Source organism: Engystomops pustulosus, chromosome 3 (assembly GCF_040894005.1).
Source record: "Engystomops pustulosus chromosome 3, aEngPut4.maternal, whole genome shotgun sequence".
Lineage (NCBI taxonomy): Eukaryota > Metazoa > Chordata > Amphibia > Anura > Leptodactylidae > Engystomops > Engystomops pustulosus.
This window is the reverse complement of record NC_092413.1, coordinates 71,676,877-71,692,057: the sequence shown is the minus strand read 5'-3', so window position 1 is coordinate 71,692,057 and position 15,181 is coordinate 71,676,877. Positions and strand designations below refer to the sequence as shown.

Below are 15,181 nucleotides of genomic sequence, written 5' to 3'. Positions count from 1 at the left end.
ATGGATAAACAAAGTTCTGTGAAAAGATGAGTTTATAAGATGATGAAAAATTCAAAATCATTTTGTGTCTAATTAATTAATATTTACATTTACCAATATGATTATTTATTTGAAACAGATTTTAACGCAGGGTATTTTCGCTCATTTCTCGCTCTCCATCTTCAAAAATCCATAACTTTTTCATTTTTTCATGTACATAACTGTGTGAGGGCTTATTTTGTGCGTAACAAATTTTACTTTCCCGTGATGTTATTTATTATTCCCTGCCATGTAGTGGCAAGCCAGAAAAAAATTCCAAATGTGGAAAAATTGGAAAAAAAAACCATGTGAGCCCTCTTCACACACCCTTCATAGCTCCGTGGCGGATATATCCGCCATGGAACGTGAAGGGGTTAAAGGGGTTTATCCATGAAAGAAAGTCATCAAATTTGAATCCCTTTTTTTGCTCCTATAACTCAGTGATGGTCAGAGTGTGGACGGGGACTTTCTATGCAGTCACTTTATGATCCCTGTAGTGCTATGAGATGCTGTGTGCTGACAATGTGCTTAGATTATCAGGGTCCATGGTTTATCTACACTTTTATTTAGCTTCTGAACATTCCACTATCATGTGATGCATAGAAGAAGAGAAATGAGACAGAAGAGAGATGAGAGATCAAGAGATGGATATAAAACACAATGACACTGTCAGCTCTTCTAACTCACCTAATCAATAAAACACAGTCAGCTGGGCTAACTCACCTATAACACACAAAGAGTGAGCTCTGCTGTGTGCCTCCTTCCCTCAAAAGGCCTTATCTGTCTGTAGCTTGTAGAGTAAGTCTCTGCACACTGCTGCTTGCAGCAGGAAGTGCCTGTGTCTGAGCAGGACTGAGGAGCAGGAGGCAGAGAGCACTGCAGTGTGCAGACAAGAGAAGCTATTCATGAGAAGAATCCAACCATAGTCTGAAGAATGACGGTCATATCCAGGAACAACCGAAATTTTGTAGACCAGGACTTACAGAGACAGGTTGGAACTATATATGTGAAATGCTGTATTTTTGTTAATAACAGTGCATTAGAAAATTGTTATTTTGTTATCCTGAGTATATTTAAGAATCTTGTCTTCGTGGGAATACCCCTTTAAGTATCGCCCCAAAGTGACATTCTGAAGGACATATTATTTATACATAAAATATTTCATTTATTTACAGAAAACTACAGCAAATCTAACATGGAAGTCTACGAGCTTCCTCTTTGGCTTCTCTTGAAGGGCACACAGTCAACAGATAAAAGAGTCCGATTAGAAGCTGTTCAGAACATCGCTGGAATCCATTATTGCCGTGGTACTGATTCACTTATTATAAAACCTAGGTGAAACTCCATAGCATGATCAAAGAAATTTTATTTAGTTTTTTGCCACATACAATGGTTGCATCACAGATATTTTACAGTATTTTTCGGACTATAAGGCGCACCGGAGTATGAGGCGCACCATCAATAAATGCCTGCTAAAATGTCTAGGTTCATATATAAGGTGCACTGGATTATAAGACGCATCTGATTATTAGGATGTATGACCAGCAGATGGCAGATCTGTGCACAGTTCAAGGAAGCTGTTGTCTGTCAGTACTGTTCATGTATAAGGCACACTGGACTATAAGACGCACCTTTGATTTCTGAGAAAATCAAAGGATTTTTTGTACGCCTTATAGTCCGAAAAGTACAGTAATTCAAATAGATTTTGGACTTCTTTAGTCATAACATACAAACAGGAAATTTTACATTTATAATAAAGTCATGTGATTAATTTAGCCTGCTGGTCTTGATTATAGCAGATTAAATTACCAAACTAGACCAGAAGGGAAGGTATCATCCAGGCTGGACCAGGAGAGGAACTAGAGCTAAAATGGACCTGAAGGAAATATATACAGACGGTCCCCTAATTTACTGTACTTTAGTCCTTGGCTACAATAAACAGCTGTAACAGTTATAAATGGTGTCTTTAACAATGCTTTATTGTTAATCCTGGTTCTTATGACAATTCAACATTTTTAAAATCCTATATGAAAGAGGCAAGACATGACAGATTATAAATATCCTCCCAGGATATTAATTACAGCAGTGTGATATACTGAAGTTATCAAAAATCATAGTCTGTTGGTGGACCCTAAAACAAAGGACATGTCATGTCTGTCATTTTATTGCCACATGAAACTTGAGAAAGTGCGGTTAACTTGGTTAATAGTTATTCCTAGTTATGTTTAGAGACGTTTTAATGGATCCGACTGGACTTGCACAGAGTAGCTACAGAAACTATAAATGACAATAGAGACAGTAATTCTGGAGAAGAGTTTGCTTGCAATAAGTTCCCAGAGAGCATTGCAAGAGTTCTGCAAGTAGAAATAGCAGCCTCTAAGCATAATCTCTAATCTCTTATATCTAAGTAAAAATTTTGTGTCCCGACATGAGAGTTTCTTAGAGAATATTTCTCATGTAATATAATTGTATGTAGAAATTGGAGCACATTTTTAATGTTTGGGAATAATGTTAGAGTTAAGATTTCTTGCACTATGCCTGGATTGCAGACTGTATTATGGTACATCCTAGAGAAGCATTAATTCCACGGTGCTATACATTCAATAATGGGTTCACATACATTATGTTATGACCAGAAGAAATAAAAGTACACATAAGTTCACATCTCATTTTTTTCATACAGCAGGTGCATACTGTGCCATGTACAAAAATTAATTGCAAAGAAAAGATGGGTTTTTAGTTCCACACCTCCATTTTTGTGGTGTATACATCTTATGCATTGCATAGACTTGCATCCATTTTTTTTTTACAAAAAAAAACCTATACTTTTTTGTACAGAAAAAGGTTTATATTAAAATTTGGGTAAAAAAAAGTATACCATAGACAGATGGTAATACCATAGTAAAAAAAAAAAAAAGTTTACATAGAAGTACACTATATATAAATCTGTCCAGTCTATAGATGTGAATGCATACGCCCGAGCTCACAGTTAATAACAGTAATCATGTTGGAATAAAAATGTAAATTTGGATTTTACAACATGGTTCATACAAAATTATCAACTTAAAAATCTACCTACTAGTAGGCCAAACATTTAATTAATTTACCCCAGCCCTAAGTGGTGGCAGAAAGTACTCAGTGCTGCACATTCTGGCAACAGGAGATGCTGATCAGGGCCGCCATCAGGGGGAGATTCCAGAATTCCGAGACTCCAGTCATAGGTCCAGCCAGAAAGGGGTTCCAGGAGCCATAGTATTTCCCTCCGGAGACGTCTACGGCACATGTCGAAGAGCCTTTTCCTTACGCCTATGAGCAGCATAGCACTGCAGTAGGCTACTAGCACAGAAGGAAGGAGACTGCTGTATAGAGGAGTATCTGGCTTATACCCTCTCTCCCACTCCATTTATTTCACATCCTGCATGGCCCACTGTGCTCCTTTTCATTGTCTTGCTGTTGAAGCGGGGAAGTGCAGGAGGGGTGCTTATGTTGCCCTACATAGCTAAACGAAAAGACCCACGAATGAGTTAACCTTTGCCTAACCAAAAGCTTAAAGGCAACTTGTGATCAAGAACAGACCCAATAAAAATTAATTTCCCCCAGCTCGATTGTGCCTTTGTTGAAAAGTGCAGTGCAGGTATCCCAGCTTAAATCTACCTTATTCCACCAGTAAAATCGTTCCGCAAAGGATTGTCTATGTTGGCTCTACCCACTGCTGCATGGCCCCTCCCACTGCTGCGTGGCCTTGTCCATCACGGAGTGTGTGAAATGGTGTGAAGGTCTGTGGTTTCCCACATATTGCTCACTACTACAGTCACCTTGCAGTGAGAGGGACAGCATTGTGATAAGGACAGGGAGTTGACTTCCTGTCTCCTCTCGCAGAGATTTGAAGAGACTCTGAGCTGTTAATCAAAAGAGGGAGGTGTGGTTCAATGGCAGCCAGGAGAAACCATGACTCTAATATTCAGAATATGACTTAAGTCTACTTATTTGTATATCAGCAAAATGGCTGCAATTAAAGTACAGTTCCTTAGTGGCAGATTGTTTAGTTGATAGTAGGAGGACATTTAACGCTTTATCAACAGTTATTAATAATTAATTTGTATAGCGCACACAGATTACACAGCGCTGCATAGAGCTTGTCAAATTGGTCCCTGTCCCCAATGGGGCTCACAATCTAATAAATCTACCAGTATGTTTTGGAGTGTGGGAGGAAACCGGAGGACCCGGAGGAAACACACACAAACACGGAGAGAACATACAAACTCTTTGCAGATGTTGATCCTGGTACTTGAACCCAGGTCCCCAGCACTGCAAGGCTGTAATGCTAACCACTAAGTCACCATGTTGCCCTGTATTACTTGTGTGAAGCGTAAATTTCTGGTGACAGGTCTTATGTGTGTGTGTGTGTGTTTAACATTTTGTAAAATGCCTGTATGTTTTATCTGTATGTATGTCTCAATGTCTATTTATACAATACATAACGTGTATGCTGAGGGTCTCTCCCCGAGATTGCCGGTCATTTCTATGGCAGTCCTGATGTCTGATCAGGACCCAGGGCTGTCCACATGCAGGGCCTTTAAGATCCCGTGTGTGGTGGGATCATAAAGGCACAGTGTCAGCTTATGCATGTGCATAGGCTGACTAAGCTAATACCATCTGAGCTCAGATGATTGCTTGTTCATGTCCCATGTGGAAGAAATAAAAAAGTAAAAAAAAAATAGTTATTCAATAAAAAATAAATTAATAAAAATTTAGAAACTGAGCAAAATGTACTGACCCATAGAATAAAAATAAGATCTTTATTAGGCTATATAAAAAATAATTAAGTCAAAAATCAATTACATAATTGATGTTTTTCTACTCCTCCACCCCCCAAAAAAATGTATATGTTTTCAACAATAGGGCTTACCAACCCTAAACCACTGGAAAAAGCATCTCATCCCGCAAAAAATTGCCCACACATGGCACCACTAACAAAAAAAAATGTATAGCTTACAAAAGGGCGCCAATGATGAAACTAAAATCCACTAAGTTCTATAGGATAAAGCCGGCAGGTGCAGGGCGGTCCTTCCCTTCTGCATCTCGTAGTGTGCCCATACGCTTATTTTTTCTCAGTTGATCCCTTAAATAGGCTTATAGGTTAATGGAGTCTCAACCCCTGGAGCCCCAACTGCTTGAGTGTGTGTGGTGTTTCGGGATAGAGGCAGAATTGAAATTGGTTGCTGAACTGCAGCAGCATCCCGTTTTGGAAGTGTCAAACAAGACAGTTTAGGAAAAAGAATGCAAGTGGTGTGTGCTCATAAATACTTAATTTTAAGTACCGTATTTTTTGGACTATAAGGCGCACAAAAAATCCTTTCATTATAGTCTAGTGCGCCTTATATATGAACCATACTTACAGACAACAGCTGCCTGGAACTGTGCACAGGTCTGCCACCTGCTGGTCATTCATCCTTATAATCAGGTGGCCTTATAATCCGGTGCGCCTTATATATGAACCTAGACGTTTTAGCAGGCATTTATTGATGGTGCGCCTTATACTCCGGTGGAAATATTTTACAAAACTGCCTTTGGGCAGTCAAGATTAACCCATATCCGGACAAATGAAAAAATAAAGTAAAACATCACTTTTATTAGGGATTCTTAACCGGTTAAGGACCGGGCCCTTTCCTGTTTTTTCATGTCCATTTTTCACTCCCCACCTTCAAAAATCTATAACTTTTTTATTTTTACACGTAAAGAGCTGTGTGACGGCTTGTTTTCTGCGTAACAAATTGCACTTCATAATGTTGGTATTAAATATTCCATGCCATGTATTCAGAAGCGGGGGAAAAAATTCCAAATGCAATGAAAATGGTGAAAAAACGCATTTGCGCCATTTTCTTGTGGGCTTGGATATTACGTCTTTCACTGAGTGCCCCAAATGACATGTCTACTTTATTCTTTGGGTCGGTACGATTAAGGGGATACCAAATTTGTACAGGTTTTATCATGTTTTCATACATTTACAAAAATTAAAACCTCCTGTACAAAAATAATTTTTTTGATTTTGCCAACTTCTGGAGCTAATAACTTTTTTATACTTTGGTGTACGGAGCGGTGCGTGGTGTCATTTTTTGCGAAATTTGATAATATTTTCAATGATATCATTTTTAAGACTGTACGACCTTTTGATCACTTTTTATAGATTTTTTTAGATTTTTCAAAATGGCAAAAAAGTGCCATTTTCGACTTTGGGTGCTATTTTCCGTTACGGGGTTAAACGCATTGAAAAACTGTTTTTGTGTGTTTTACTGTTTATTTATATTTATGTCAGTTCTAGGGAAAGGGGGGTGATTTGAAATTTTAGGTTTTTTTATTATAATTTTTTTTTTTAAAACTTTTTTTTATTTTTATTTATAATATTTTCCAGACTCCCTAGGGTACTTTAACCCTAGGTTGTCTGATCGATCCTATCATATACTGCCATACTACAGTATGGCAGTATATGGGGATTTTCTTCCTCATTCATTACAATGTGCTATCAGCACATTGTAATGAAGGGGTTAAAACGAAATAGCCTCGGGTCTTCGGAAGACCCGAGGCTACCATGGAGACAGATCGCCGCCCCCCGATGACGTCACGGGGAGCGGCGATTCCCAGGTAAGATGGCGGCGCCCATGCGCCGCTATCTGTTTGAGGCTGCCGGCAGCTTTGCCGGCAGCCCACGCTGTGAAAACACCCGCGATCGGTGCTAGCACCGATCGCGGATGTTACCGGTAAGCCTTTGCTGCAATATGCAGCAAAGACTTACCGGCTATGGAGAGGGCTCAGCCCGTGAACCGGTTAAAAAAGATTACACTATATTACAAGCTGTTGTGGCACAAACCACTAGATGCACAGGACAAACAGTGGATTAAAAGCACAGTGTGAACTGGGTCATAGGCAGTTTGCAGGTGGTCAGTGGTATGAAATGTGAGATAGTGGGCACAATACGGGGTCCATATCCACCTATAATAATTGCTATAAGTCCACTATTGGCCAGATAAAGAGGACTGTCCTAAGCAGTATTGTCTGCTACAGTAATGTATCTTATTGTATGGATTAGAGCCCTAAAATGACCACCTAGACCATGAATAACAGTGTTGCCTGTACTGCCCCAGCAGGGGCCGCTGTGGTAGCAGGCTGTATTGTTATAAATACTGTATGGAGATCCTAGTCCTATCGTTAGAGATATAGTGGACTGAACGGTCTAGGTGTGATCTAGGTCTGATACTATCTATCCCTATTGCAACTGATGGTATTATAATTATTGCCACTGCCTGCCTAAGATTCTACCACACTGCTGATTAAAATTTTCCAAACATTAGCCCCCCGACATGTTTCACCAGTAGAACTGGCTTCATCAGGGGTTTGGGCTAAATGCTCCGGTGCACCTTATAGTCCCAAAAATACTGTAGTGTGGACACTACAGATAACGAGTATGTGCAAAAGTTCATAGGCTCTGAAATCCATGGCTCTAAAGATAACAACTATAGAGAGCACAGCGTGCGCTCTGAATTGGTGTCCCTGCATATAGACAAAAAGGCACTATTAACGAGTGTGTAAGAATTAGACAGCCAAAGAGGTTAACATTGTAGGGGGTGGAGACTCCATTAACCTATAAGCCTATCTAAGGGAATGACTGAGAAAAAATAAGCGCCTCTCTCCTAATACTAATTAAAATAAAAGTTAAACGGAGCGTCTGGAGAAACTATACACACCTATGTGAATGCACACTGTCTTCTTCTACATAGAGTTTTCTCTTGTATATATATTAAAAACCAATGCTCTATCCCACCACACTATGTTTTAAAAAAAATTATTTGTGTACATGTATATAAGATTCGTACGTATACTCAATTTTAAAGTACATCAAAAATAAAGGTAAATTTTTATTTCTCTTGGTCTAAGGACCTTGGTTTGCAAAGTTAAAACTAACAGTCTCAAAAGCAGATGATTTCAAATTTTGAAAATGACAAATTTCTCAAACAGTTTAGCAAATTTTATTTTTTTTCATAAATAGACACAAAACCATATTAACCAAAATTTACTACTAACATGAAGTACAATGTGTCATGAAAAACAATCAAAAATCATTTTGGTAAAGTGCTCAAAAGTTATAACCATATAAAGCGAAACTTGACAGATTACAAAAAAAGAGGAGCATTAACATACAAACTGGCTGCAGTATGTATAGCAGTTGCTTAGCAGTATTGTATGATATGGCACTTATTCATGGATCTGAGTTTGGCTAGGTTCACATCAATTTTACTCTCTGTAGTACGTATACATCCAAAGAATCCCAACATATCTTTACAGTGAACAGCTACAACGTATTCCACAGTATGCTCATATAGTGGGATGCCTTGTACTGTTTGGTTTTCCTTCCCGAAATTAGGAGTGAACATGGGCAGCAGCTACCGATTTGCTACTACGGATGTTCAAGGTGTCTCCCGAGTGATGTAACTGTCCTTTAATGGACAGTTACACTACTAGTCAAAACACCCACAGTATATACTCAGTGCCTGGGATAGATGTAAAAATCATGCTAGTAGGAAGCAGGATGATATAGTGTAACTCCTTCATTTTTAATCTAGTGTTAGTTCTTGGATGTGACATGCTGTGAAGATGTAGGCAAAAATGACTTTGCCTTTATACATCTATGGGCACGAACACCGTATCTGCTGGGACTAGAGATGAGCGAGCACTAAAATGCTCGGGTACTCGTTATTCGAGACGAACTTTTCCCGATGCTCGAGTGCTCGTCTCGAATAACGAGCCCCATTGAAGTCAATGGGAGACTCGAGCATTTTTCAAGGGGACCAAGGCTCTGCACAGGGAAGCTTGGCCAAACACCTGGGAACCTCAGAAAAGGATGGAAACACCACGGAAATGGACAGGAAACAGCAGGGGCAGCATGCATGGATGCCTCTGAGGCTGCTTAATCGCACCATTATGCTAAAATTATGGGCAACAGCATGGCCATGACAGAGTGACCGAATGAGGCTAGATAGCATCTAAAACATGCAATAATTGACCATGACACTATAGGGGACGGCATGCAGAGGCAGCGGCAGGCTAGAGAGTGTCATGGCGACATACCCTAAATCAGTGGTGGCGAACCTATGGCACGGGTGCCAGAGGTGGCACTCAGAGCCCTTTCTGTGGGAACTCAGGCCATTACCCCAGGACAGAGTTCACCAAACAGGACCGAATCCACCAAATCTTCCTGCAGTCCCAGGCAATTTAAGAGATGCTGCACTCAGCGCTATTTTAAAGTGACACTTCATTGGCTGTTTGGAACTGCAATATCTTTGTAGGTCATCTTGCTGGACCAAACATTCTTCCTGTACTGAGAGAACCTGGAGAGAAGCTATCTGCCCTCTTTCTTTCAACTGTATTGGTAGCCTTAGGAGGAAGAACACGTAGCAATAAGTTACTGCTTAAAATGCCATGTTGACACTTCATGGTAAATAAGTGGATTTTGGTTGTCGTTTGGGCACTCTGTCTCTAAAAGGTTCGCCATCACTGCCCTAAATGGACTCAGGCTTCACCAAAGGAGGTGAGCAAGAAGCGCTGAAATGATTTCCTATGTGAACAAAAGGTTGACGGTATATTTAGTCGATAACACAGCATGGTGGCGACATAGTGACCAAGTTCCATAACGTATCTGGCGAAACACCCGAAAAATGAGCCTGACACAGCTCTTTTGATAAGGGGACGACATGTGGAGGCAGCCATGGAGACGACTTCCATGATTAAGAGCGACAGTATGGGGCATTCATATTGCGCTGCTATGATTGCAACTTCAGGTCTCCAGCATGGCGGCGACAGATGGGCCGAGTTCCACTATGTATCTGGTGAAACACCTGAAAATTCTGCTTGACACAGCTCGTTTGATAAGGGGATGATGTGCTGCATATCCTCTCGTGCTCTAGCGTCTGGGGTATAGAGAGTTGAAATGAGACATTGGTGGACGCTGTGGAGGATCGTGGAGGCAAAATGGACAGGAAACAGTAGGGGCAGCATGCATGGATGCCTCTGAGGCTGCCTAATCTTGTGATGGAGCTGGTGGTCCACTGCCAGGCGAGATTTAGCCTGTCCAAGCCCCTGTCTCTCGGCTCCTCCCCACCCAAATTGGACCTGGGGGCCAGAAGCGTTTACTTTGAAAAAATTATAATTTTCAAAGCAGGCCGGGTCGTTTGAATATTTCACCTAGGAATAATGGAATAGCATAGTGGTTTTTAATTGTTTTTACGGAAATGGTTCCATGATTAAGAGCGACAGTATGGGGCATCCATATTGCGCTGCTATGATTGCAACTTCAGGTCTCCAGCATGGCGGCGACAGATGGGCCGAGTTCCATTATGTATCCGGTGAAACACCCGAAAATTCTGCCTGACACAGCTCGTTTGATAAGGGGACGATGTATGGAGGCAGTGAACTAGTAGTAGATTAAAGGTGCTGCAGTTAAAACTATGTTAGTTGGATCTTGAGATGGAGCTGGCGCTCCGCTGCCAGGCAAGCTTTCGCCAATCCAAGCCCCTGTCTCTAGGCTACTCCCCAAACAGCACTTCTAAGAACCTTTTGTATAAGATCAAGTGTAGTAGCGTTCTTATAAGTTTAGGATATGGCAGGTGAGGGGAATGTAAACAGATGCGCAAGAAGCGCTGAAATAATATCGGTAAATGATAAAAGTTTGCCAGTATATTTTGTGGATTACACAGCAGGGTGGCGACAAAGTTAACAAGTTTGATGTGGAATCCATGAAAACAACCCAAAATTCTGCCTGACACAGTTCGTTTGATAAGGAGACCATGTATGGAGGCAGCTATATGGACGACTTTTGGAGGCAGCTATGGCGATGACGTGTGGAGGTAGCAATGGAGACAACGTGTGGAGCCAGCTAAAAAGACGACATGTGGAGGCTGCTATGGAGACAATTTAATTTGGATAGTGCCTGTATGTGGCAGTCCAAAAAAGTTTTCAAACCAGAGGAGCAGGTAGGTGGTCCTCCAGAAAAATTAAATAAATTGAGTGCCTGTATGTGGCAGTCCAAAAAAGTTTTCAAACCAGAGGAGCCGGCAGTTGGTCCTCCAGAAAAATGGAATAGATTGAGTGCCTGTATGTGGGCTGCGCTGCCCTGAGAGTGGCAGCATCTGTGCTGGACTTCCTGAAATGCGCACAGATGCGGCGCACCTTCGTTAGCAAATCAGACAGATTGGGGTATGTCTTGAGGAAACGCTGAACTATCAGATTTAACACATGGGCCAGGCATGGCACATGTGTCAGTCTGCCGAGTTGCAGAGCCGCCACCAGGTTACGGCCGTTGTCACACACAACCATGCCTGGCTTCAGGTTCAGCGGTGCCAGCCACAAATCAGTCTGCGCCGTGATGCCCTGTAATAGCTCTTGGGCGGTGTGCCTTTTATCGCCTAGGCTCAGCAGTTTGAGCACCGCCTGCTGTCGCTTAGCGATGGCACTGCTGCTGTGCCTAGAGCTACCGACTGATGGCGCCATGCCCACGGATGGTAATTCGGAGGGGGAGGAGGTGGAGGAGGGCTGGGAGGAGGAGGAGGCATAGTAGGCCTTTGAGACCTGGACCGAGGTAGGCCCCGCAATCCTCGGCGTCGGCAGTATATGACCAGCCGCAGGGTCAGACTCGGTCCCAGCCTCCACCAAGTTAACCCAATGTGCCATCAGCGATATATAGTGGCCCTGCCCGGCAGCACTCGTCCACGTGTCCGTGGTCAGGTGGACCTTGTCAGAAACGGCGTTGGTCAGGGCACGGATGATGTTCTCTGACACGTGCTTGTGCAGGGCTGGGACGGCACATCGGGAAAAGTAGTGGCGGCTGGGGACCGAATACCGAGGGGCGGCCGCCGCCATGAGGTTTCGAAAGGCCTCGGTCTCTACCAGCCTATAGGGAAACATCTCCAGGCTAAGCAACTTGGAGATGTGGACGTTGAGTGGTTGGGGAGTGTGGGTGGGTTGCGCTATACTTCCTTTTGCGCTCCAGCGTCTGGGGTATGGAGAGCTGAACGCTGGTGGATGCTGTGGAGGATCGTGGAGGCGAAGATGGGGTTTTCGCACGGGAGGTGTTTGGGCCTTGGTCCTGGGCAGGGGGCTGACTAGCAGATGACACAGGGGAAGGAGCAGTGGTGTGCCCGGCCAGAGGTGAACGGGCTTGGTGCCATTGAGTGGGGTGTTTAGCATTCATATGCCTGCGCATACTGGTGGTAGTTAAGCTAGTAGTGGTGGAACCCCTGCTGATCCTGGTTTGGCAAAGGTTGCACACCACAGTCCGTCGGTCATCCGGTGTTTCTTTAAAGAACCTCCAGACTTCTGAAAATCTAGTCCTCGCCACGGGAGCTTGACTACGGGCAACATTTGGCGCTGATGCACCAGCTCTGGCCCTGCCTCTCCGTCTGGCCCCACCACTGCCTCTTCCAACCTGTTCTGCTATAGGACTCGCCTCCGTCTCAGAAACACTGTGTTCACCCGGCCTATCAACCCAGCTTGGGTCTGTCACCTCATCATCCTCCGATCCCTCAGTCTGCTCCCCCCCCGGACTTCCTGCCCTGACAACAACTTCACCACTGTCTGACAACCGTGTCTCCTCATCATCCGACACCTCTTTACACACTTCTTCCACTACGTCAATAATGTCATCATCACCCACAGACTGCGACCGGTGGAAAACCTGGGCATCGGAAAATTGCTCAGCAGCAACCGGACAAGTGGTTTGTGACTGTGGGAAGGGTCCAGAAAACAGTTCCTCAGAGTATGCCGGTTCAAATGCCAAATTTTGCTGGGAGGGGGCAGACTGGGGGGGAAGGAGGCTGCGGTGGAGGAGCTGGAGGAGTGCTGATTTCGGTGACATGGGTGGACTGCGTGGAAGATTGACTGGTGGACAAATGGCTAGAAGCATTGTCCGCAATCCATGACATCACCTCTTCGCACTGTTCTGGCCTCAACAGTGCTCTACCACGAGTCCCAGTAACTTGAGACATGATGAACCTAGGGAGTGTAGCTCTGCGGCGTTCCCCTGCTCCCTCATCAGCAGGTGGTGTCTCACCCCGCCCAGGACCACGGCCTCTGACCCCTGCAGTAGTTGGACGCCCACGTCCACGCCCTCGTCCTCTACCCCTAGCCCTCGGGTTAAACATTTTCAAAATTAAAGTGTAAACTTCAAATTTTTTTTTTTTTTTAAACAAAACGATGCTATCCTATTGCTATGGCTAGTTTCTAACCTACACTGACAGCACACAACTGGATTGTGTGCTGTGCCAGATGACTTTGAGTTATAAGAGAAATAAACGTAAAAAAAAAAAAAAAAATCAGCAGACTCGGCGTAATTCAAATCAAACCCCTAATAAATTGTCCCACTTCGGTGTTTGAGGTGGATATGTGTGTCACTAAGAGCTAAACACAACGGTCGCAAGTCTCCCTGCAAATTCCTCACAATATGGTACTAGCTGCACTACTAATGCCAGCAAGCCCAGCCACAAGCAAACTAAAAAAAAAGGAAAATATAACGCTATTGTAGGCCTAAATAAGCTGTTGGGGTTCTCCTATGGCTATTTTCTAACCCACACTCAAAGCACACTGCTTTGGCAGATTAATGTGAGTTCTAAAAAGAAGTAAACGTAAAAAAAAAAAAAAAAATCAGCAGACTCTGCCTAATTCAAATCAAACCCCTAATAAATTGTCCCACTTCAGTGTTTGAGGTGGATATGTGTGATACTAAGAGCTAAACACAAGTCTCCCTGCAAATTCCTCACAATATGGTACTAGCTGCACTACTAATAGCAGCAAGCCCAGCCACAAGCAAACCAAAAAAATCACTCCTGCCTAACACTATTCTAATAGAACACCCTAACGCTTTCCCTGAACAGCAGCAGCTCTCTCCCTAGCGGCATCCAGACAGAATGACGCGAGCAGCGCGGGCAGGGGCTAGTCTATTCCAGGGTCACCTGATCTGGCCAGCCAACCACTGCTATCGACGTGTAAGGGTACCACGTCATGCTGGGTGGAGTGCAGAGTCTCCTGGCTTGTGATTGGCTCTGTTTCTGGCTACCAAAAAGCAAACCGGCGGGAGATGCCATTTTCTCGAGCGGGCGAAGTATTTGTCCGAGCAACGAGCAGTTTCGAGTACGCTAATGCTCGAACGAGCATCAAGCTCGGACGAGTATGTTCGCTCATCTCTAGCTGGGACCTTTCCTGCCATATATGCTGAATGTATTCAAAAATTTAAATGTGAATGTAGGCTTAAATCTGATTATATTGGTTCTGGTAACATATCTTTGTTGTAATCTTGGTTCTTGTACCATATTTTTGTTGTAACCTTGTTTCTGGTACCTTATCTATGTAGTAACCTTGGTTTCCTTGCTTTATTTAAGTAGTAAACTTGGTCCTTGTTATGTCTCTGTGTAGTTACATTGGTTCTGATAATTTATCTAAGTAGTAGACTTGGATCGTGTAATATATATAAGTAGTAATCTTGATTCTGGTAACATATTTACCTTTAGTTTACTGATGGTAAATGTGTCCTAATAAGAAGTTCCTGCAGAACGACGCTCCTCATAAAAGTTATGCTATTTACCTTGCCTAATTATCCCCTGCTCTACGCGCTCGGGAGGCTGGACAGTATCAATCTTGGTTCTAGTAGCATATCTATGAAGTAAGCTTGGTTCCGGTGCTGTATCTTTGTAGTGAGCAGGGGTGTAACTTGCAGTGTCAGGGGGTCGGTCATCCGACCTGACGCTAAAGAATGAAGGATGTGCACCATTATGTACATATTCAGCTTCACATTGTACAGTTTATTGTACATTGTACATTTGTTTAGATTGTGAGCTCCGTGGGGACAGGAACCAATTTGACATGCTTTGTGCAGCACTGCGTAATCTGTGTGTGCTATATAAATAAAGAATTATTACAGTAAAATGTGTATCTGTGATGTGTATATGCTCTATGTGTGGGAGTGAAGATTTGTATGTTTATGTATATGGGCATATAAATATGTTCATGGAGGGATTTAAAAAATGCGCCGCCACCTCGCATTGCCCCTGTTTGTTTACAAGGGCACAGAAGCTGCGCTGAGTTCAGCTTCCGGCTGGCTATGCCCACCCATTTCCATATC

General features: G+C 43.1%; 1 protein-coding gene across 5 annotated transcripts in view; it reads left to right on the top strand.

Moving 5' to 3' along the window:
• The window catches only part of SERAC1 (serine active site containing 1), a 117,684-nt gene that overhangs the window by 47,064 nt on the left and 55,439 nt on the right, over window positions 1-15,181 (top strand). For all 5 annotated transcript variants that reach the window (XM_072141048.1, XM_072141042.1, XM_072141043.1 and 2 more), the window contains one exon: window positions 1,194-1,325. In XM_072141048.1, coding sequence (XP_071997149.1) covers window positions 1,194-1,325 — 132 coding nt within the window. The remainder of the gene's footprint in view (window positions 1-1,193; window positions 1,326-15,181) is intronic.